This window comes from Heptranchias perlo, chromosome 8 (genome assembly GCF_035084215.1).
Source record: "Heptranchias perlo isolate sHepPer1 chromosome 8, sHepPer1.hap1, whole genome shotgun sequence".
In the NCBI taxonomy this organism is placed as follows: domain Eukaryota; kingdom Metazoa; phylum Chordata; class Chondrichthyes; order Hexanchiformes; family Hexanchidae; genus Heptranchias; species Heptranchias perlo.
In genome coordinates this window covers 45,412,820-45,438,365 of record NC_090332.1, presented here as the reverse complement: position 1 = coordinate 45,438,365, position 25,546 = coordinate 45,412,820, and the positions used below count along the sequence as shown (strand labels likewise).

The window sequence follows — 25,546 nt, the reverse complement described above, 5'->3', positions numbered from 1 at the left end:
GCAGGAAAGGATGAGCCGAGCAGTTACACTTGCACAACTTGCAAACAGCCATTCAACAGTGCATGGTTTCTCCTCCAACATGCCCAGAACACCCATGGATTCCGAATTTATTTGGAGACTGAGCATGGAAGTCCCTTGACCCCACGAGTTGGCATTCCTTCAGGACTTGGGGCAGACTGTGTCCCCCAGCCCCCACTTCATGGACTTCACGTAGCAGACAATAGTCCTTTCAACCTCCTGAGAATGTCTGGGCCTGTCTCACGGGAAACTCCAGGGCTTGGAGAAGGCCGCTTTCCCCCCACACCTCCGTTGTTTAGCCCTCCACCCCGGCATCACCTAGACCCGCATCGAATGGATCGGCTGAGTGCCGAGGAGATGGCTCTGGCGGCAGCACATCACACCAGTGCCTTTGATAGGGTGCTGCGTCTTAACTCCATACCTATTGAGCCACCATCCATGGATTTCTCCAGGAGACTTCGAGAATTGGCTGGCAACACCTCCACTCCTCCATTGTCACCCAGCCGGCCTAGTCCTATGCAAAGGCTATTGCAACCATTCCAGTCAAGCAACAAATCCCCATTTCTCAGCACACCGCCCCTCCCACCCCTCCAGCCCGCAGCGCCTCCTGCCCAGACTGTGCTCAAGTCCAAGTCCTGTGAATTCTGTGGGAAAACATTTAAGTTTCAGAGCAACTTGATAGTCCACCGCCGAAGCCACACCGGTGAGAAACCATACAAGTGCCACCTTTGCGATCACGCCTGCACCCAGGCCAGCAAATTAAAGAGGCACATGAAAACGCACTTACACAAGTCCTCACCCGTGACGGTCAAGTCAGACGATGGCCTTTCCACCGCAAGCTCTCCTGAACCTGGTACTAGTGACCTTGTTGGCAGTGCCAGCAGTGCCCTCAAGTCTGTGGTAGCTAAGTACAAGAGTGAAACTGATGCCAATATGATTCCAGAAAATGGGGATGAGGAAGAAGAGGATGAGGAAGAGGAAGAAGAGGAGGAGGAGGAGGAGGAAGAGGAAGAGGAGGAGGAACCTGAAAATGAAAATAGGCCTGATTTTGCCTTTGGTGTTAGTCTGGAGGGTGGGCGTCACCATGAGAACAGCTCGAGGCCAGTAGAGGAGAAGCGGTCTCTGCCTGAAGTGATGCATAGCATTGCCATGAATACAATGCAGCACTATGGTGAGGCCTTCCACCAAGTCCTTGTTGAAAAACACAAGCGGACTCATCATTCATCTGAAACAGAAGTTCACAGAGACACTTATGATGAAGACTCGGTTGCTGGCGAATCTGATCGCACAGAAGATGGTACAGTCAACGGTAGAGGTTCCTCTCCAGGTGAATCGGCCTCTGGGGGCTTATCCAAGAAGCCCATATTGGGAAGTCCAACTTCCCTCAGCCCTTTTTCCAAACGCATTAAACTTGAGAAAGACTTTGACCTGCCATCAGCACCTTTGGCTCCCACAGACAACGTTTACTCGCAGTGGCTTGCTGGTTATGCTGCCTCACGACAGATGAAAGACCCATTCCTCAACTTTGGAGACTCCAGACAATCGCCTTTTGCAACTTCATCTGAGCACTCTTCAGAAAATGGAAGTTTACGCTTTTCCACTCCTCCAGGAGAAATGGATGGTGGGATCTCAGGTCGGAGTGGCACAGGAAGTGGTGGGAGCACGCCCCACATCACTGGACCTGGTCCTGGGCGGCCCAGCTCCAAAGAGGGCAAGCGAAGTGACACATGCGAATTTTGCGGCAAAATCTTCAAGAACTGCAGCAATCTCACAGTCCACCGGAGAAGCCACACGGGCGAGAGACCATACAAATGTGACCTGTGCAACTACGCCTGTGCCCAGAGTAGCAAGCTCACGCGACACATGAAAACGCACGGTCAGGTGGGGAAAGACGTTTACAAATGTGAAATTTGTCAGATGCCTTTTAGCGTGTATAGTACCCTCGAGAAACACATGAAAAAATGGCACAGCGAGCGCTTGTTAAATAATGATATAAAAACTGATTAGGTGTATTGATACTCAAGTTCTCTATAGCTTTTTTCTATTCTCTTGTGATCAAAACGAAGTGGAAGCTGAGGACGTAAGGAACATGTGCTTGACGCCAGCACGACTGGTTTAACGTCACTGATGAATGCATGATTTGTATCGGGGCAATACTATTGCATTTAAGCAAACTCGAGCCTTTCTCTTGTGCAATAATTTACGTGTTGTGTATGTTATTGTTTTTTTTTTCTTTTAGACAGCATGTATGGTATGTTCGGCAATTTAATTCTGTCCCCAGTTAGTGTTGAGTAACTACCCTTCTCTGTCCTTTTTTTGTTTTTTGAAAGAAGACTACCATGCTGCATAGTGTCCTGTAACACATATCATGTACAGTTTAGGTTGTAACATGGAGAGGGAAAACAAAAATGGGGGAAAAGCCCCCATTGTTCCTTTGTTTAACCCTCTATGGACAGGCTGGAATTCGCACTGTTAAAGCCGTCTTTTTTTTCCAAAAGAAAAATCTGTTCTCAAAGGGTTAATATATTAAATCAGAACAAAAGAAAAATTGCTGGCCTTGACTTTTGGAGAAGGAAAAAAATTGATGAAGATGATTGGGTGAATACTATTGTTTGGTTAAAGGAAAAAGAATAATCTGAGTGCCTTGTACTTAAACTGTATTGGTTTTCTTTCTGTTCTTCAGTTAAGTACTGGAGGAGTAGCCTTGGGTTTGTGTTGACCCAAGTGATGGTTCCACATCATGCACCTAATAGTTTTGGCTACCAGTGAGTTAACCAATTCTCAATATTTAAGCAAAAATGAAAGTAACAAAACAGGAGGAACAAAGGAGGAAAAAAAAAGTCTTGACAATTCCATTAATGTCACAGCATCCATCTGTGATCCCTAAAGTCATGCTTGGTTCATACACCACCGGCAGTTGTATAAACATAAAGATGATACATTAATGCTCGTACCAGCCCCCCTCCCCCGCCAGCTTGTATTTAAATCGCACTTGACTCCGCTTGTGACTTCTCTGCCCTTTCTTTAATCAGGGGTACAGAGGTTGAGCAAAAAGACAAAAGGATAAAAGACAGCTCAGATAGGACAATTAAGTGCACTGTACAATTTTCCCAGTTTACAAACATATAATTAAGGGAAAAAAACTTACTAAAATACTAAGGAAAGAAAAATGAACTGATTGTTTAGTGTCAATTTGCCAGTCATTGACTAGAATAGTGCACCTGGCTAAACTTAAAAAGAATATAAAATGTAAAGCAACACGATTTAACAGCACGTCTCCTCAGCGGACGATAACGGGACTGCAGTCGATTAGAATGAATAATCTCTCTCTCTACTACAGTGCAAGAATTTTTGTACAGATTTTTTAAGTATAAATGGTAAGAATTTTTTTTAAAGAAACACTTCATTAAGTTAGGGAGAACTATATTTTAGGGTTCCAGTGTCTTGGTGGTTGTCAAGACTCATACATGTTATACAGTTAGTGGATACTCTGCCTTGGATACACAGCTCTTCAGGTTGTATAAAACTCGCATTGGGGAAAGGTTTAAGATTATATATATAGTACTTAACTATAGGAAAATGCACACATGTTGATTCCTATGCTAAACACATTTATGGTCTCTACTTTTCTGTATTTCTAGAATGGTTATTTGAAATAAATGTTCACCTAGTGTAGGCACTATAGTATTTATATTGAAGCTTGTATTTTTAACTGTTGCTTGTTCTTTAAAGGTATCAACGTACCTTTTTTTGGTAGTGGAAAACAAACACAGGCTGCCACAGTATATTTTTTTAATTTGGCAGGATAATATAGTGCGAATTATTTGTATGTTTCAACAAAAAAAAACAAACAAAAAAAAAAGAACATGCCCGTGACATTGTACAGATAAGAGGTCGTATAACGGCCGCTTGGGGGAAACTTTAGAACGTCGCGCCAATGGTCAAAGCGGATGGTTGTACATATCTTTCCCTTCCTGCTGCCATACTGTATACAGTACTGCAAGCTAATGTTTGTTCTGTAGTGTGCTTCTGTCTCCTAACCTCTCACCTACTACATTCCAGCATCTAACTTCATATGCAGTAAATTAAATGTTTGCAGTTTTTTCATTGCCAAAAACTAAATGGTGCTTTATATTTAGATTGGGAAAATTTCATATGCAAAGCATATTAAAGCCGCTTGAGTCAATACTTTTTTGTAAATGGCAATGCAGAATATTTTGTTATCGGCCTTTTCTATTCCTGTAATAAAAGCTGTTGTTGTAACTTGAAATTTATCTTTTACTATGGGATTCACTATTTATTATTGCTTATGTGCGCTGTTCAAAACAGATGCACTAAATTGATCTTTTTTTCATTTTATTTTTTAATTTTTTTTTGTTTAGATGACCAAAGGTCATTACAACCTGGCTTTTATTGTATTTGTTTCTGGTCTGTGTTAAGTTCAGGAGTCTATTGGAAACCACTGTCTGTGTTTTGGCAGTTGTCTGCATTATCCTGTTCACATGCCCATTTTGTCCCTTTATGAAAAAAAATTAATAAAAATTTTAAAGCTAATTGGTGAACCTTGTGTGTGCTTATTTATTGCTTTTCTCATTTTTTTTTAGTTTTTAAATTTATTTAATTATTTGTTTTTGTATGGCATACTCAAAGTACGTAGCTTTTGCTCCAGCTGAGGTTTATCTCTGCAGTCTCCCCTTTCTCTGATCTATATAGGTTTTGGTAGCATGCTGGAGAAAATTGCCTACCTTCTGTAAGGGTTTTACATGTCATAACCAGCAAATTCAGTGTGCCATGTGCAGGTTTGTATCCTGCATGGGTGAGGGGTTACCGGTCATGTGGCTAGATTGCGTAGACTATTGGCTGCCCCCAAAATATTTTTTACCATATTTTATTGAAAATGAATGAAGCATACAATAAATTCTTCATTACTAACTGCCTAGATAGAACAATTAATTGTTGCCTATTTCTCTCCAACCCCCCCCCCCCCCCCCCAAGAGTACAGGATCTTGGATTAATCTTCATATTTGTGCACTCCATCTATACATTTAGAATTAATTGTTGGTCAAGTAGTAGTTGAAAATGCAGGTACTACCTGTTTAATAATTAAGTTGCAACAAATCAATTGATCACTAAACCCCAAACACCTGACCATGAGGTGAATCAACAAACTGTTGAGAGTAGCTGCTCTACTTGTTCAGCCAATGTTGTACCTTCTGCTTATAAGACATTGCTTTGAGAGTTGAGGCCCTGATGAGCTAAGATGATATGATTATAGATAAATAGCAAATTGAAAAGGATTGGTGGTATTTGCTACACCTCACATAGGTGTGGGAATATCTAATAACTCACACAGGTTCCAACACCTCTTGGTGTTAAAAAAGTACCCTGTAACTCCTCAACCACCACCATAAATTCAGTTTATAACACAAGTGTGTGTGCAAACATTTTTTTTCAGTTTTGTTCCTTTATCTTCTTAAGGCAGTGACTTATGATAGGGTGTGATTCAAAAGACGGTGACAGTCCAATCCTACCCTAATAGGACATCTACACACATTTACTTTCCAGCAGGGATTACTGGATAGCAAGCAGAGACGAGAGCCCTGGACTTTTTTTTAACCTTGGTTTGAGGCTGACTATATTCATTCTCTGTCTTCATGACCTACATCAACCGACTTGGTGTAGAACGTAGATTGAACCTGGTCTGCGTGGCTCAGTATCACATTGGGCAGTGCATTTATTTACAGAGCAATTGGGAGCCTGAGTTGATTTGCTTTTAGAAGTTTGATGCTGTCATGGCTATCAATGGCCAAGTTAGAATTGCAGAGGGAGGAGAGGGCTGTGCCACTGTGAGATTGCAGAAGGGAGTAAAGGCTGTGCCACTGAGATTGCAGAAGGAAGTAGAGGCTGTGCCACTATGAGATTGGAGAAAGGAGTAGAGGCTGTGCCACTGAGATTGCAGAAGGGAGTAGAGGCTGTGCCACTGAGATTGCAGAAGGGAGTAGAGGCTGTGCCACTGAGATTGCAGAAGGGAGTAGAGGCTGTGCCACTGTGAGATTGTAGAAGGGAGAGGAGGACTGTGTCACTATGAGATTGGAGAAGGGAGTGGAGGGCTGTGCCACTGAGATTGCAGAAGGGAGAGGAGGGCTGTGTCACTATGAGATTGGAGAAGGAAGTGGAGGCTGTGCCACTGAGATTGGAGAAGGGAGTAGAGGCTGTGCCACTGAGATTGGAGAAGGGAGTAGAGGCTGTGCCACTGAGATTGGAGAAGGGAGGAGAGGATTGTGCCACTGAGATTGCAGAAGGGAGAGGAGGACTGTGCCACTGAGATTGCAGAAGGGAGTGGAGGTTGTGCCACTGAGATTGGAGTAAGGAGAGGAGGACTGTGCCACTGAGATTGGAGAAGGGAGTGGACGCTGTGCTGCTGAGATTGGAGAAGGGAGTGGAGGCTGTGCCGCTGAGATATACCCCAGTTCTGTATCTTGAATGTTATGTGGTCCATGTCAAATGAGAACAACTCATTACCATGTTTGACACTGACGTTGAACTGGTGGATCATCATTGACTTTGATTTCAGTATGCAGTGCCCTATCTTAAATATGTTTTATTATTAAGAAATAAAAGATCAATTTAAGATAGCCTTAATTTAATTAAAAGTGGGTAAACATTTCAATTTAGATTGATGCTTTTAATCCCCCCCTGTTGACCCCCCAGTCACACTCCATTTTAAATAATGTACACCATATATTCCATAGAGCAATGATACTAACTGCTTACCACCAGGATTGATCTGAGTTCACCAATGAAATTAGACCCATAGGTTTGTTAATCCTGAAATAAATTCAAAGTGGCCAACAGTTTGAAATTTTATTTAAGTCAGATCTTTCTTTCATTTTAGTCACCACAACATGTGTAAGTAATTAATGGCAAAACCAACACAAAGGAGTGATGCAAAATCAGCAACAAGTAGACAAAAGAGTACCAAGAAAGCCATTGGGCTGGGACTAGCTACTATTACCATAAGGAAACTTGGGATCACTAATAGTTTCAGGATTTTCATAAGGGTGTAATAAGAGGGAAAGAATGTTCACATGTATGGTTTTATTTTAGTTAATGTTACAAAATTAAAATATCTAATATTTTTTGCCATTTTCTCCCCTCCTCCTGAAGGCATTGACTACTGCTGGAGTACAGTTCCACAAGCTCCATCCAAGAATTTCACTCAGGTGGCCATTCTTCATATTTGTGACCAGGCAGTGAATGTCCACTAGCTATTTGACCACTAAAAGCATTACAGCAAGCCTGATTCTGTCCTCATCCAATGCCCACTCAAGCATATTTCCAGCAGGAGTCACTGGATGAGAATCAGGAGCAGGCCAGCTTGCCCTTCTCTAATCTAAGAGCAGAGGCCAATTCTAGCATTCTGACTGCTACTCTGGCTGAGATCAGCTAACTTGGCGTAGACTGGGAATCGAACCTGGGTCTTTATGGCTCAGCTTCATAATGGGGGTAAAATTGGATTTCTGCAGCCCGTTTTGCACCATGCCCAATTGTTCCATTGACTTCAATGGAAAAGAAAATCGGACGCGGTGTAAAGCAGGCTAATGATTCGATATGAGCCCGTTTTGCGCTACTGCCGAAGACCAATTTCAGCCACAGTGTCTTTACCAACTGACCCATCAGGGGAGCCTACAAAATTGATACTTTCATGTATCAAAAAAATATGTTGTGTTGAAGCTCAAAATGAAAGATAAATTTCCTCCTAGCTTTGAATGAACGAAACAAATCCACGCTAGAATTTTTTTTGGCAATATTAGCAAGCATGTTATTAAGGCTTGTATGACATTCCTCTCTGTCCACTATTCTGACAGGGGCATTGATCGTTGGATTAAAATAATAAATAGAGGAATGTCATACAAACGTGTTAAAACATTTTTCTGGTAATATTGGCAACAGTTTTTAGCTTATAATTATTTTTCTTTAGTGTTAATTATGTTTTTGCTGTATTAGCTAATCCTTTTCAGTATCTGATTTGTGCAAAGTTTTGACATGCAGATCAGGTAATAGATTAACCTTTTCATGGTGTACAATAACTAGGGTATCATTCATTTCTGTCCTTTTCAAAAGAATACAAATGGAGGGAGGTTAATGCTGGTCCATGGTTCCTTTTGTTGTAGCTGTTCCACTTTTTGAGAAGGGGAGTAGATAATCAGTCTCTCTGCTCTTGTAAAAAGGTGGAGACCTCTGAAGCAAGCCTAAGGCATGACTATTTAGACACAACCTGTCATAATTTATGAAACAGAAATGTAATTAATTTTTTTGTAAACATTTTCCCACTTGTGTTTAAAATCATTCTGTCAAAAATGTTAGATCTGTTTGTATTCAGAAATCATGCCTGAAAATATAAAGCATTTGTTGCAAACTTTTATTAAATAACTTATGAATTAGGTTACTCTTAGTTTAGATCCCCACTATCATCACCCAGAAAACACCCATTTGCTGACTCTCCCCAAATGTTTTGAGCAGTAGGAGTGCAGCACTTGACCAACAACAGAGAAAAATTTACAATATTTTAATTAAAAATTGGAACTTTTATTAAAAAAAACAATGTAGGTAATACAAACAGCAAATGTTGGAAACATATAGCAGAACCCAGATATTACACCTGAAACAGTTTTCTCCTTCAAATGCTGACTGACCTGCTGTGTGCATTCCCAACATTTTCTGTGCACATTTCAAATTTCTAGCATTCACTGATTTTTAAATATATATATATATATATATATATATAAAATGGCATAATCTATCAAATAAGTTCTTTTGATTTTTTTTGTTTTTAAAATCATCGTCGCAATTGGTCCAGATTTAGTCCCACCAAACAGAGGACGCTGCAGCTTTAAACCTTAGTGTGCCTGCGGGCATGTTTGTATTGGCATCTCTTCGTACACCAACAACCATATTTCAAACAAATCATTGGTGCATGCACCACATAGCCTAAATACTGCAAGTGAAATGGCAAAAGGAAACAGTGGCTTTCCAGAACTGTTACACGTTAATTGCATTATAAAATCGTGAACCTGTGAGGCCTTTGTGCGTTTATGAGAATTTCATGAGCAGATTTATGTGACAAGCATAACATGTTAGGCACCATTGTAAAACTGTATACAAGTGTGACCCCATGTTCTCATAAATTTGGGAAATATATACTTTCTTTGTTACATATCATTTGAATTGTTAAAACTGCAATGTCACATTTAAATGAATCTGTACATTTATAAAGGAACAGATCCTTTACTATTACATTTTTTCCTTTGTAAAAGGAGAGGGGAGGGAGCAGGTTGAGACACACCTGCAGTGTTCTGCACTATTGACACACAAGGGACTTAAAAACCCATATCCCAAGATATAGAAGCTGCAGATGTTGCAGCACCCTGCTTTAAAGGGTAAGGCTACACTTGCTCTGTTTAAGCTGCTATCAAGTTACTTCTTTTCATCTGGAATGGTTTAACAAATCAAATGCTGCCTTTATACAACTGTCTGCCTTTCAAAACTGCAAACATATGCAAAGCTATTGGTATTAGTGCGATCATTTGGTTATGTGTTGGGCATCTAGGGCCTGCTTTATGGGTATTTTTAGGACCGATTCTATGGTCTTTACTGGGGAACCAGTTTAGAAAGGTATGTCTTGCATTTTGTCAGTATTAGAATTTTTTTTAAAAGTACCCATACATAATTTAAATTTCTAAAGTGCATTAAAAATCTATTAGTTTGACAGATGTTCATAGAAATGTGGATTTGACGAAACATAATAGGGATCCATAGCTAATATGAGAGACAGAGAGGGAGAAAGGGGGATAGGGAGAAAAAGAGGGAGCATAAAATAAGTAACAACATTGACAAAGAGAAAACCATTTGCTTATAGCAATCAGTTTGCTTATAGTAGCAGACTTTATTTTTCATGGTGTCTATAGACATTACAATGATGTAAACCCACACATTTTATGCTTTGCTTTTCAAAATATAAATTCTGAGCTTCACTTAATTTTTTTTTGTAATTGACTAATTTTTAATTAACACTACGATTATATCAAATTTTGAACAAGAGCAGGAAGTTCCCTCAGTGTTCTGACTAACATTCCTCCCTCAACCAACAGATTAACTCATCATTCATCTCATTGCTTTTTGTGGGATCTTGCTACATTAGTAAATGGCTACCTTGTCTGTACAAATAACAACAGTTACTGCACTTCAAACTAATTAATTGTTTGTTTTGTTATTCATTTTCGGGACGTGGACGTCGCTGGCAAAGCCGGTATTTATTGCCCATCCCTAGTTGCCCTTGAGTGTGTTGGTTGGCCACTTCCGAAGGCAGTTAAGAGCCAACCATGTTGATGTCGGACTGTTGCCACATATAGGTCAGACTGGCTATGGACGGCTGGTTTCCTTCCCTAAAGGACATTAGTGAATCAGTTGGGTTTTTCACGACAATCCGACAACTTCATGGTCACTTTTACTGGTATAGTGCTTTGGGATATTTTGGGGCGATGTGATGAAGCAAATCTTTCTTACAGTTATAAAAAGTATTTGTAAATGTCACTGCTCATCTATTTTTCTAACTTTTAAAAAAAAGTTATATTTTGCTATTTAACCCCACTACTGGTCCCATCAGTGTGCTTTCAAATTTCACTGAGAGGGTGGAATGGTTTGTATTGGCTATTTTGCACTGCTGCCAGAAGGTGCACTTTCGTTGACCAATTTGTTCAGTTACAATTCTCTTCTCCCCCTTGCCCCAAATGATAGTATGCTGTGCCTTCTCTGTATATTATCAACCAATGAAGCACCCAAAAGCCAGTGAATCTCCACCTATGAGCATGGACCCATTTTGAATGCCAGTTGATTCAGATTGGCAACTCTTTGTGTTGAGGGTCCTCGTAATATACAGAACACCGGCTCAGATAAATTGATCCTTAGTGTGTGTTCTATCTTTCTTCTTTGTTGAATTACTTTTGTTGGTTCTTATTGACTTGAATAATTTGGACATAAAATGTCGATTAATAAAGAGGATCCAGCCAGGGAAGTGCACACAGCTATGTGCTGACTTGTTTAGTGAATATTGGGCTTGCTAGTGGCATCACTTCAAAGAAGGGAAATCTAAAAATACCTTGAAAGTTGGCCGTGATTTTCTAGTGAGGCTCTTCTAAAGAGGTGTGGTACCATTAATCTGGTTTATTAATGTTTTAGCATTGCTAGCACTGTTAGAGTATAGATGTAGCTTAATCTCTGATCACCAGTATCATTCTGTAGTGCAGTTTGTCCCCAGAATAAGTATTAATTGAGATCTTAAGTTGGAAGCCTTTAACCCCTTGAATTATGAGTGTTCGCTGCAGCTCTGTGTACACGGATTGGATTTCTACCCAATCACGTGCACAATTATTTTCTGTAAGTTCGCCATAAATTAATATCCTGCAATGGTTGGCGTTCATTGTCACTGCTAATGTTAACTGCAAGATGCTGCAGAAAGTGCCCGCACATTAATCCAAGGTTTCGTACTGGCACAAATATGTAGCATAGAAACCAGTTACCACTGTACCCTGTAAAAGATAGTGAATATCCCTGGAACAAACTGACAGAATAATAGCTTACCTTTTCTTCCTGTCACACATGCTACCCCACTATTAATTGTAAACTACAGAAGCAACGCAATATCAAAATGTGGTGACATTTGTGGAAGAGATTAACCTGAAGCGCAAAAAGAAATGCTTGTTTATAAGCATATTAAAAAGAAACCAGTTGATGAGGATAGTTTGTTCTTGTTTCGTGACATCATCAGGACCTGTTGCTTATGTTACAATTTGTGCTAACTTCTGCTTTTGGAGCACAGAAATTGCCTTTGATGTTAAGTCCATTTTATCTCAGTAAAAAAAAGTGCTTGAAAGTAGCTGCTTTCATTTACCTGAGTGGTAGCCATGAATTGCTTTGCAGAGACTCAGCACTCTCTTCTCACGAGGAAATGTTACAATATCTACTGGCAGCTGAAATATGGAAATCCTGGGCTTCTGTATTTTTGTTTCCAGTGTTTCATTTTCTTCCAGCAGAGTTTAGTGTGCCTAAATAACATTTATCTTTACACTTTTTTTAAAAAACACTCTCCTCCACACAAGAGTCTGTTAGGAAAAATGGAAGCAGATGGAATTGGAGGCAGCCTTTTGACATGGATAGGGAATTGGATAAGAGATGGGAGATAGAGAGTAGGGAAAATGGGTATGTACTCCATTGGCAGGATGTGACTACTGGTGTCCACCAGGGATCTGTGCTGGGGCCTCAACTTTTCACTATATTTATAAATGACTTAGATGAAGGAATACCCAAGTTTGCTGATGACACTAAGATAAGTGGCACAGTAAGTAGTGTGGATGGGAGCAGAAAGTTGCAAAGGGATATTGATAGATTAAGTGAGTGGGCAAAACTGTGGCAGATAGATTTCAACATGGAGAAGTGCGAGGTCACTTTGGACCTAAGAAAGATAGATCAGAATACTTTCAAAATGGTGAGAAGCTAGGAACTGTGGAGGAGCAGAGAGATTTCGGGGTCCGTGTACAGAAATCACTAAAAACTAGTGGACAAAAAAAATTTTGGCTAATGGAATGTTGGCCTTCATCTCAAGGGGACTGGAATACAAACGGGTGAAAGTTATGCTACAGTTGTATAAAGCTCTGGTTAGTCTGCATCTGGAGTACTGAGTTCAGTTGTGGGCAACGCACCTCAGGAAGGATATATTGGCCTTGGAGGGGGTGCAGCGCAGATTCACCAGAATGATACTGGCACTAAAAGGGTTAAATTATAAAGCCAGGTGGCATTGACTAGGCTTATATTATCTCTTGAGTATAGCAGATTAAGGGGTGATATAATTGAGGTGTTCAAGATGATTAAAGGATTTGATAGTGTAGATAGAGAGAATCTTATTTCGTCTGGTGGGAAAGTCCAGAACAAGGGGGCATAACCTTAAAATTAGAGCTAGGCCATTTAGGGGTGATGTCAGGAAGCACTTCTTCACACAAAGGGTAGTGGAAATCTGGAACTCTCTTCCCCCAAAAAGCTGTTGAGGCCAGGTCAATGGAAAATTTCAAAACTGAGATTGATAGGTTTTTGTTAGGCAAGGGTATTAACGGATATGGAACCAAAGCAGGTAAATGGAGCTAAGATGCAGATCAGCCATGATCTAATTAAATGGCAGAACAGGCTCGAGGGGCTGAATGGCCTACTCCTGTTTCTATGTTCCATAAAAAGCCTTCCTTTTGTTAGTGATTCTGGTTTCTTATATTTCAGACAATGGTGGTGAGTACTCTGTCTTTGTCTTTATCTAGGGGTTGAAATTCCTGTTTTCCCTAATTTTATCAAAAAAATTAGAATAACACTTTCACTCATGTCTCCTTTTTTACTAAAATTAGTAAAGACAGATATTTCAGCTCCCTGGTGACAAAAGACTGTTAATCTCTTCGAAGCAGTTAATGACAGCTGTGCAGTAAATGGAGGATCTTCACATTGAAACTTGTTTTCACTATGTAAACAAAATGATAAGAATGAACTTACTGCTGGGAAGTAAGTACTGGAGGGTCCTCTGTATATTAAATAAAAGCTGTTTGAAGCCTGAAATTTTCCTTTAATAATATTTGTTCTAAACCACTTTTCATTAGTAATTAATGAAGCCTTTATTTGGATACTTTATAAATAATGAAATGGAAATGAACTGTTTTTAACTTCAAGTAGAGATTTATCGTGCTAACTATTTGACCTTCACTTAACTATGTTTCACTGCATCTCAGCAACATGCAGTAAACTTGGTGCTGCAAAGAACATGGCACATGAACCCTTTACTGCACTAATGTTGTGCATTCAGTGGTAAAAGACACATTCATTTTTAGATACACCGATTAGGCTGCTTTTTCTCTTTACCAATGCAGGAAATGAGCTGTGTCTAATTCTACTCCCCTATTAAAGTGACCAAATCAAAATTACGACCATCTATCTTATAGCAGGTTGAATAATCCATTTTGACATATTAAATCACCAATTTGTTCACCTGAATTATCCAATTTATTGTAAATTTTTGGCTTGGATCCCCTTTTTATGTCTTCCAAGGCCATCCACCATTCCCTTCCAAGCAGACAGCTGGCTGACCTCTTTGGCCTGTGTCGAAGCTGCTCTTCAGCTGGCCTATTAGTGGTGTGAGGGAGTGGTCTATGGTGAGTTATTGTCTGTGCATTCCTTTTTTTCCTTTGGGAAAACTCCTAGGACTCAATTGAGTGCCACTCCTGACTACACAGTCATGATTGGGAATCCATGTTCTCCATCCCACAGTAATATATAATGGAGCACCTACTAGTTGAACCCACCTGCAATCGGATCATTTCAACCTATCTCACCAACACGATGAATAATCCCTCGGAAATAATCTTTATTAAGTTGTTGTAACCAGGTAAAATGATGTGGAATCCATCAGCTAACAGCACATAAATCCATAGGCCATTTCAAAATTACATATTTTTAAAATACTTATCTAATTTTAAGACATTGTCAAATTATGTTGCATATTTTAGTATTTCTTAATTTTTCTTACTTGATTTGTGACCTATGCAGAAATTTGAAGAAGGTTTTATCTGTGTAGCAAAATCGCGAACGAGTCTCTTTATAAATGGGTTCACAATTTCAGTAGACATAGTACACAGAGGAACTCTCGCAGCATTGTGAGCATTTCATGGAAAAAAAGTCAACTAAATTTTGTGAATTATACTACAGCCTAGACATAGAAAAAAAATCATTTTTCAACCTATCCATGCACACAACACTGATTCTGCTGTTTATTTGACCTAGATAAAATTGGAGAACTTTAAAGGACAACCAACCTTCCTTTACTCAACAGCATTTTCTAAATCACTTTTTCAAAATGTTGTTTGATATACAATACTGTGCTTCTTTTACTTTGCATAAATACTCTCAAAACATTAATGCTGCACTGGAGAATGGCAAGGCTACAAATTGTAAATAAAGCTTCCATTATGCTATGCTCGTACAAAGAAATTGTAGCATGATACTTGTATATGATTTGCATTTTGCATATTTGTTTAATGTTTATTTAAGCTTGAACATGGTGGTGTTTTGCTGTTATGATGTGAAACTCAACAAAGTTACATTTTATAATGTGTTTAAATGACACGTAAGTTGGGGGCTCAGTGGCACAATACAGTCTCATTTGTTCCGAAGCAAATTGGGTTCGGTGATGAGTGCTGCTGGCCTATCCTGGGTACTTTATACGTTAAAAGTTTAAAACCGTTAAAGGAAGCGGTGGGGGAGGGGGGGTGGTGACTGCCATTTTAGTCTGATATCATGATGATTTTCAAGTACAATTGGTGTTTTTGTTGTATCAGTGAAGAGCTTTACTTGCAGTTCTATCCCATGTCCTTCTTTGCTGTTTTTAGTATGTGTTGATTTTTTTTTAACTCAACTCACATTTGCCTGAAAGTAGTGTAAGGCTTTTTTGTAACCTCTTTTTTTATCTTTCAATTTTTCTCCCCTTTCCCCTCATCGCCTGAAGGCAGTGACTCATATTGGGATACGGATCCATGAGTGCCGGCAGCCCTGCAGTACATCATCTATGTGGCCATTCTTCATGTGTGAGCCTAGACAGTGAGTGCTGGTAGGCTATTTGACTGTGGGGAGCATCACAGCCAAGCCTGATCCTGCCCTCATCCAATCACCACTTATGCACTTACGGCCAGGGTCGCTGGATAGCGATCAGGAGTGGAAATCCTGGGTGAATTTTTTGCCCCCTCCCTAGCCTGGAATGCCAAAATCAATCATAATGCCCCACTTCTACCCCAGCTGAGAGCAACTAATTCAGCACAGAACAAGGATTGGACCTGGGACCTCCTGGTCTGTATGCCTGAGTACTACATTGCATTCTGCATTTATCCACAGAGTTATTTGGAGGAGGTGGGGTGGAGGAAGTCTTGTAAGCTCATCTAATAGACTCACACATCACATTAACAGACGGGCAGTTGAGAGAACTGCCCGTCTGTTAATGCAGTTGAGAGAATGATGAATAAGATTAGCAATTTCAGGAATTTTAATAGGCAGACTTCCTCAATTTATATGATGAAATGTGTATACAGTATCGCATAGAACATCACATGTAATCATAAAGCTATAGAAGAATTGTGCGATCACCATACAGTGAACGTGTTCTATTTGTAGTGAAATTTGATTATTCAAATAAATTGGGGCCAGGAAGTGCAAATTGTGCATGTTCTATTGGAAGGTGTGTGTTTGATGGGAAAATGGTCTTTTCTTGTTCCATATACAGAGATACTGAATTTATTATACCAGAACACTAAGTGGATTATTTACAAGGATCTCAATGAGATAAATATTTCAGTTCTGCACTGGCTCCGTTCAAATTTTTTAAAATGTCAAAACCCGAAATCCTCATGTTTTAGGTAGGAAATAATGGCTTCTCCAAGTTACAAATCTGATTGGATCAAGGTCTAAACCATAGAATTCCAAATGACAGCAGATGGGTTACCTCAAGGGTTAGGAGCGTACCTCAAGGGTTAGGAGCGTACCTCAAGGGTTAGGAGCGTACCTCAAGGGTTAGGAGCGTACCTCAAGGGTTAGGAGCGTACCTCAAGGGTTAGGAGCGTACCTCAAGGGTTAGGAGCGTACCTCCGTAAGCTTGCTTGTACGTCAGGTTTATAGATTCAATTCTAGCTCCACGTTACTCTTTTGACTCCCATTTCAAAATGAAGAGATTGATTTGTTTTAAGCAACTGCTCGCTTTATCTTTGGTAAGAAGTTTATTTAAATAGAAAGTTAAAGAAAAATGATATGAGAGATTCAAAATATGATGCTATTGCCATCCAACATCATTAATTTTGATGACCATGGCACATTCTATACCCCACCTTCTCTAGCTTACTGATGGAGATATGACTTCCAGGTAAGTGTATGATGTACAATATCAGGTCCTAGATAGAAAAGGTATGCATTACAATTAACTTTTATTACCTTGTACAGTCAGTCCTTGGGCACTTTATTGCCTAAATAAATTCAGATACCTGTTTGTCCTGAGTACACTTTCTTAGAAACAAGAAACAAAACAATACTGAGAACTGAACTGTTTTTTTTCCCGAAACGATCAGACCTTTTTCTTTAAAAGTGAATGAGTTCTTACATATTTTAAGCTTGAACGTTGTGCTGTGTGAAGTGTGTAAGTGCTGGATGACACGATGCTTCACTTGCTAGAGAAGAGAATTTCAGAAGCATAAATACTTAATCCATCTTTCTTATTAATTAGATATAAACATTTTATAATTTTATACTCCTATACCAAATGTCTTCAGGTGTTTTGATAACTGCTCGTGCATTTACTATTCCAATACTAAAGTATTAGGCTAAGTCAGTCAGTGGGTAAATTGCTGCTCTAAAGGTGAATGCCCTTGTTGTGCCATTCAATGGGCTGGATTTTGCTGTGAAAATAACAGTAAGCCTAACACCACTCACCGTTATTTCAGTGCAAATGGTAGAGCAACTTTCGGCGACCGCACATGCGCAGTTAAACGCAGAAATCTGGAAGTTGCTCTCCCAAACACCTTGCTCCTCCATAAGCTTTGCGAGAACAGCATCTCGCTGGCTGACTTACTGTTCAAATGAATGAAATGGCGTGTAATTCCTGCGCTGACCTGATGGATATAAGCTAATCTCGCCAAAAAAAGGTACATCAAGTCATTTAAGTCTAATCTCCCTTTTAATGGCGGGGTAAGTCTTAATTACTGCCAAACAACCTCTGGCACTAAAAATTAACTTTTACGAGTGCGGAGTCTCATTCCTTCAGGTTTTAATTGTTGGACATTTTAAAAAATATATTTAATTTTTTTAAACTTTTTCTTTCTGTCTCTTTTATCTTTGTCTCTTAGTTCAATATTTCTTGCCCCCTCTTTATTTCGCTTTCTGTACCTGACCTGACATTGAATTCACTATTCTAACTTACACTTCCGGGTTCTGACCCTTCGCTGCTCATCAGATGCTTTAACCTGATCGTTTAAGGGGATAGACGGTTGCTTGTCCCGTTCACACAGGTCCCAGCTGCCCTGTAGAGGGCGCCATTTTGGATTCAGCATCTGATGAGAGGAACTTACCATGGAAAAAAAAGAGAAGTTTATGGGTAAATGCAAGTCTAACAAGCAGTGGACGCCGTTCGTTCGCTGCTCAGAAGAAAATCTGAGCCTTTATCTTTCTTAGATGATTCCAAACTTGGTGAATTCGATGTAATAATATGCATAGCTCAGTAGAAATTGATGGATGTGAGTTGGGCCCCTTTAACTTGTCAAAATCAGTAAGTTGACCAGCATTCAAGTAGATTTTTGACCTTCTCTGTAAAAGTTACGTTAGCACTAAGACCCTAGTTCTAGCTTACTGCAGAGCTCTATTTATTATGGGTCAGACACATGTATGGATTACTGCTGAAAGAGCTGAAAATTTGCTGATTTGCTAAAGGCACACAACTTCAAAAAAAAATTACCCTGAATGCTAGAGATTTTTCTTTTGTATACATCATCAATTTACTGTGTTCTAAACACATGGAGCCACTGGACAATCAAGAAGAGGCCATCAAATTGGTACCTCAGTTCTTCTACCTCCTGATCAAGTTTCCAGTCTTCTCAGTCTAGAGAGAACAGGAGACTTTGACAAAATAACTTTGAGAAGAGACTTACAAGAGAAGACCATTTACCTCTGTACCACTTTCAAGGTCGAGAAGGTAAGTCCATTCTTTTTCTGGAATAAACATTTTCGGTCCAATTGGACGATTTCTATAACGGGCGGCCGATTCGCAACACCTGTGCGGTAAGTTGAAAATCTGCCTCACTGAATCGTTCACTTCTATGTCCTCTATTTTCTATCTTGGGATTCTGTTATAGGGAGGGTTTGATAATGCTTTTTTGTTAGTTCCCTGAAGTCTGAGCACAATTAGTATCAGGCCTGAATGAAATCCAATTTTGTTTATCCTTTGATGAAATGGAGGGTTTATCTCCTTTAGAGATAGGGGATATCTGTCATGTTCCACCTAAAGCTGTCTCTTCAGAATGGGTTCCTTGAAAAATATGACTGTGAACCTTCTTAGGAACAACTTTCTAGACAAGGTGAACTTGAATTGCCTTTTGGTCAAGGTGGAAAGTCACTCTCTACTGCTGGGCAGTAATGATCTTTGGGTATGTCCATAGCAGCCAGAATTTTCACTGGATTCCTTAATGAGACCTCATTACCCAATATCCCAATATGTCTGAAATATGTATTATTGGCAGTGGACTCCCTAGAGACCATATTCTTGTACTTCCATGTCCTGTGTCCTACCTTCTTACTTCTCTGCATTGTGGATGACCTGGTTCTGACCGCTTGTCTTAATTCAAAGGCCTTACTTTTCAAACAGGACATTTTCAAGAGTATTGACCTTCTCATGAATGGATTATATGGCTAGATCTTTATGGAGTATGTTGATTGGTCTAGCTTTCATTCTGTCAATGCCAAGCTAACTTTTGTATTATGAGTCTCGGTCTGTCTGAGTGACTAAGTCCATGTGAAGTCCATGTCCATGTGAAGTCCATCTACACTCAACACTATTGGATCCAAGATTAAACCTATGTTTTCCACTGCAGACATGGACATTTCCAAGTTCGGATAACACTCTGTTAGGGGTGCTTCAATCACCAAGGCCAACAGACTAGGGTAGTCTATTGTATAGTATTGGAAGCCTGATAATCAGGAGCCAATCTTTTCATTACTCCTATCTATGAGAGTTTTATTTTGCTGAAATGAATGTTGGGTTAATGTAGAGTGAGATATCCTAAGTTTAAAATTAATGAAATAGTTCATCACCGTTGCTTCATAAAATATCAAGTTGCCATATTAATGAGGTTCAATATTATTTTTAATGCAATGACAAATTGCTTTGCTACCCATCTTTCCAAGGGAGCTGGGCAGTGAATTGCTTTATTCTGCTGGATCCTTATGTTTATGGACAATCCTCTTTCTCTTTGCTTTTCGTGCACCTTTTTGAACAATCTCTGTCTGCACTTCCTTCAGTATATCAACCTATTCAATCTTGCATTAATCTTCGATGCTCCTTACATTCTCTTTTGATTGAGAAGTGAATGTGAGGAAACTATGAAAGACATATGCAGGACATCCAGAATTCATCCAAAGCATATTTCTATAATTATGATTTGCCAGTGCTTTTAAGAAAAAGATGGCCGGTTTTCATGTCGTGGTGTAAGTCAGTTCTAATTGTTTAAGAACTGATGTAAATCTCAACAGAATGATAATGTGCTGATAGCAGTCAATTCTTTTCAGGGAAACATTTGAGTAATTATTGTTAGCTATAGGTTCAGATTTGGACGCGTTCAGACGGCACACTAGTGGTGAGCGCAGAATATGAAGACCTAAATTCTTGTAGTTGGCAAAGCTCAAGAAGTATCTCAGCCAATTGCCAATCTTTTCTCAGGCTAAAGGGAGAGAGGGCAAAGAAGTTAGAGTCAAAAATGAAGGGAGAGGAAATCCAGTGCACAGGTATGAATCTCCAGACAAGTAATGGGGCAGCTCAGTACCCAACCATCTTTTTTATGGCTGCTGAAATGGAGGTGGTTGCAGGGAGGGTAGCCCCGTTTGCCACTCAACGGTACCATCTCCAGATCATTGATGCACTATGTCTCTAAAGAGGTGAATGCAGGCTTGAGGCTACAGTTGATTGGTACTGACACTGTTTGTGCCAGTCTGATGGTACATGTTAGTAGTAGGTGTCCTTAGAGCAGATGGCACAGCTTTGCAAACCTGGGCCCTGTGAAGTCAGCTACCCTTGCTTATTACCATGTAGGTGCGACAATACCTGTGCATATGATTGCTGATGTGTTGGTGGGTACAGCCAATCAGGCTATAATGAGTGGTGATCACCCCAGCATGTCTTCTTTCATGTAGTGGAACTGGACACGATGGGCCGAAGGGCCTCTATCCGTGCTGTATAACTCTATGAACACATGACATACTGAGATTGTGGTGTTTCCAAAGAGCCATCCAGCATTGCAGCTAATCAGCCATTCACATATTGTACCAGTGTCATTATTTCCTCTGTCATAACCTCCCTTGGGAGTCAGAATCCCTGGAGCACAAAGCAAGGTACGTCCTCCTCTGCTGGTAAATATGGATGTGTGGGTACTGGCACATGAGCATAACTGTGACCCAAGCATTCCTAGCATTCCTTTGTTGGTTTTCTTCTTTCTTCAAAAAACTGAGATGGGGGAATTTCCAATGGGGAACCCATTGATATCTCTACTGAAGCTGGAAGGGGGAAGAAGCAGCAGAGTAATTATAAAAGTGGAAGCAGAAAAACAATTTAAAAAACTAATTAAGAAAATTGGTATCGAAATGGCCTTACAATTACTGAATAAATCTTCTTCCTAAGCCTTTTAAACTTACTTTAATACTCAGCTCATTGCTTGGCAATGCCCATTATTTATGGGCGCCATTGTGATCAGGTGCTGAACAGGTGTAAGGGCCTGAAAATGACTTGGGAAGCATTATGATGTAGTTTATACCTCATTTAAATATTCTAATGAGGCTCCCTACTATTTTCGGTGGCAGCTTCTACCCCCTTCCCCCCCCCCCCTCCCCCCACCCTAAGCACCATTGGAAACTCGAGCAGCACGGAAAATGAACGGAAATCATCTGGACTGATCTCTGTCCATTTTTACAATTCATTAAGCCCCTCAGCATCCATTTACAGGCGAAATGGATACTAAGATTGGCCCCAAGGTGTTTACAAATGTATAAATTAATTGAAAGACTTACATCATGTTGCTGTAGCAATAGATGCGATTGTGGTAGTAGGACGAAGAAGAAAAGAACATATAGAAATTTGCTTTATTGAAGAAGGTTTTTCAGTTTTTGTATTTGTACATTTTCAAAATGAAAATAAAAATAACAGTGCCCCCCCTCAAAAGAAACATATTGTAATAGGGGTGGGATTATTTTAATTAATTGACAAAATAACAATACGACATTGGGGGATATTTTAATACTACCCGCCCAGCAGTAATTAGGTGAGTGGGCAGTTAAAATGTCCTGGTTTATTTACCTGCCGGAAAGCTGCCTGGATCCACTGTGCCCGATTTTAGCCTACTCTTCTCAGCAGGCTCCCAAACACAGCCATCTGAAGCTGGCAGAGTCCTTCTTTAAATATGCTAATCGGGGTCCGAAGACATCAATCGAACCCTGGCAGCATTTTAACTCAGGGCCGAGGAGGGAAATCGCTGCTGCCAGCCTGAAGAGGATCAGGACGTGAAGAGGCCCTGAAAGCTAAGCAGGAGTGCTCCTCCAGGCCAAGGAAAATTTAGGCTTCCCCTGCCCCAGAATCCCCCCTCTATTCCCTGCTGCCACCTACATGTCAGCCGCTCGATGTTCATCCGTTCCTGGCGGGAAGTGGACTGGCGACATGGTATTGGGGCCTGGTGGTTAAAACCGCTGCGGCCTCATGCTGCCACACTAACTGACTCCCGTGGTTTCTCACTGGATCCCTGCTGGGAGATAAAATCGACCCCATTGAGCTTTGCCATTAATTTATATGTTTGTAAACACCCAGGGATAGATTTTCCTCTTCAGTGCTGGGGCATAAGAATTTGGTGGGCAGAAGCAAAATCAGGCACAAGTTGCTCATGATTTTTCATCCATTTAAAATGTGTTAAATATTATTAATGCTGGTTTACAGAAAGATCCTTTTATTGGTGATTTTCCTCAGCCATCCCATATTTCTAATGTACTGAATTTAAACGCGCTCTGACTTATTTTTGTTAAGGGAATGGCCTGGTAGCATTAGCTATAGATTAATAATTCTCAAAAATCATATATTCATGTCATGGGACAGCATTTTGCAGAATGCAGACCTGGAGGTTTTATTTTTGAATTTCCTATGGGTGTTTTGAAATACAGCTGAAAACCTGGATTGTTGTGTGATCTTCGCTCTGTGTGGGAGTTTAATGAAATTTGTTGTTCTTAATACGCATTCAACAACCAATGATTTTTTTGAGAGGGGAGGGCAGTGGCTAGCCACCTGTTACCACTCCAGGGTTAGCAGCACAGGCTGGATCTTTTAAATAATACACTGGTTGCTATGACGTGTCTGAGTGGCTCTAATGGTCAAAAAGCCCACTGCCACTCGGTTTTCATTACTTGTGGAGACTGCACTGATTTGACTACAGAGGTAATTTTACTTCTGTTGTGCAGCAAAAGGGAAACATTTCACTATATATTCTCATAACGCTATGCCGGAATTCAATAAATTTAAACTAATTTAGTCTCAAGCTTGTAGTCCCTGGAAAAATCTGATTTTGGGTCTCTTGCATTGCCTCAGGGTGTGTACGGCAACCTGGGGGAGAAAAGCTGTATGAATTTTCTTGGTTTTTTGGGGGTGAAGGAGTATAAGTGCCAACCACTGGTACAGGACAGGATGTAAAGCTAATGGGGGTGACATCCAGGATTCAATGCCTTCCATGATTGGTCTGCTGAAACTCTGCACCTCCAATTGGTGGACATGATGGTGGCAATGCACTCACATTTTATGGTGAGTTGTTCACCATACCAATCATAAGGAATTCTTGATCTTTACTGTCTGTCTATTGAGGGCTCAAAACAATGTTTGTTGGCTTGCTAATGACTAGCTAGGCAAATGGGGTGTCTTTGTGGTCAAGATGGCTGCAAGATAACATGCCTGGAAATGGAGAATTAGAATTGAGCCAACCTTTTGTGGCAGACTTGCTAATGCGATTCCTGAGCCAGTTGGTCTGCAGTACCCCAACTGATTGATAATTAATCTGCCAGCCTGGCTCATTAACAGAACCTGAATTTGTAGATCAGTCACTGGGGCTTGGGACTCTTACCACTCAGCTCCAGACATCTCTGTAAGCCAATGCCCTAATGGGTAGGGTGGGCCTAACTGGATAAGCAAAACAATGCTTACCAGTGCTCTGTACTGGTAAGCTACAGGCTTTTAGCTGGTTTAACTCTAGTAATACCCCAGCACACAGTCAGGAGACCCTAAGCCTTGACTGTTGTGAAACTACCAACAACAACAACAACTTGCATTCATATAGCGCCTTTAATGTAGTAAAACATCCCAAGGTGCTTCACAGGAGAGATTTCAAACAAAATTTGACACCGGACCACATAAGGAGATATTAGGACAGGTTGGTCAAAAAGGTAGATTTTAAGGAACGTCTTAAAAGGAGGAGAGAAAGGAAGAGAGGTGAGAGAGGTTTATGGAGGGAATTACAGAACTTAGGGCCTAGGCAGCTGAAGGCACGGCCACCAACACCTAAGTTCTCTGGACTTAGGTAAATGGAATGTGCCCCTAAGGGGAATTCATGTGCATTCCATGCTGGGCAAACAGAAATTCTACCTGTGTGAATTTCTCAGTAGTTTGATTTGGAGACACTTAATCATAGTGATAGGATCCCATGAATATCGGGACCAAAAAAAATAGTGATAAGGGACACAAAGTGGAGACCAAATTCAAACTGCAAAAGGATCACTTTGTACAGGGGCTTAACTGTTTTATTTTATAATGCAATTTATTAAATTCAAAGATGTTTTCTTTGAAAAAAAATCAATATTAACAACCACAAAATGTCAAAGACAGGCATGGACCATGATTTCTAATAAAGCTAGCAAAGTATTGAAAAATCTACAAGGTTCACAGGATTGCAAAAATTATGGCAAAGAAGTAAGCAGAATACCATATTAAAAAGGTCTCAACACAAAAAAAAACCATGTATCAAAAACAAAACAGAACAGCCTTGGTGTACGATCTCTAAACGTTATCATCTGCTCTCATGAGGGCGATAGTACATCTGTAGAGTCTAAACAGTCTGGTAAGTGTGATATAATGTATTCTTTAAAAACAATCTGCCTATAAAGTACAAGTATTTTGAAATCACTCTTCATATTGTCTAGCTTACTTAACTTGCTAAAGTATAAACTTGTAAAGATTAAATCATATGAATAAAGTTCTGTGTACATATTCTATGCCTCTCTGATGTCCATGACAGTCTTTCAGAAATTTCAGTCTGAAGTTTAGTCTGAAGTCATTAACAGCAATGCCCTTCATGTATTTGCAGAGGAGTTGTCTTCATCCTGATTTGTTACGTCCATTACTGAGGCTATAACCATCTCCGGTGAGGACACTGAAGAGATACAAGGGATGCCAGATCCTGGGGCAAAGGGGAATTAACATCAGCCACCAAAGAAATGCTACCATGGGACAGAGTTGCAGGAACACCCTTCACCTATCACTAGATCCTCAACAGGCCCTTTTCTGGGCACATTGTACAAGCCAACGGATCTGCAACAACAGACCAGAGACACAGCAACCACACAAACCAGATGCTGGTCCTTTGAGACTCCCACTACTTTCCCAGATTCATGTCCATGCCAGTGT

At 40.2% G+C, this 25,546-nt stretch overlaps 1 protein-coding gene across 3 annotated transcripts in view; it reads left to right on the top strand.

The window, feature by feature from the left end:
- The window catches only part of bcl11aa (BCL11 transcription factor A a), a 175,601-nt gene that overhangs the window by 117,478 nt on the left and 32,577 nt on the right, over positions 1–25,546 (top strand). For 2 of the 3 annotated variants that reach the window (XM_067989043.1, XM_067989042.1), the window contains exon 3: positions 5–4,570. In XM_067989043.1, the coding sequence (XP_067845144.1) occupies positions 5–2,025 (2,021 nt within the window). In that variant the 3' untranslated portion in view covers positions 2,026–4,570. Of the gene's footprint in view, positions 1–4; positions 4,571–25,546 lie in introns of those variants that run through there. The other variant, XM_067989044.1, reaches the window with a different exon arrangement.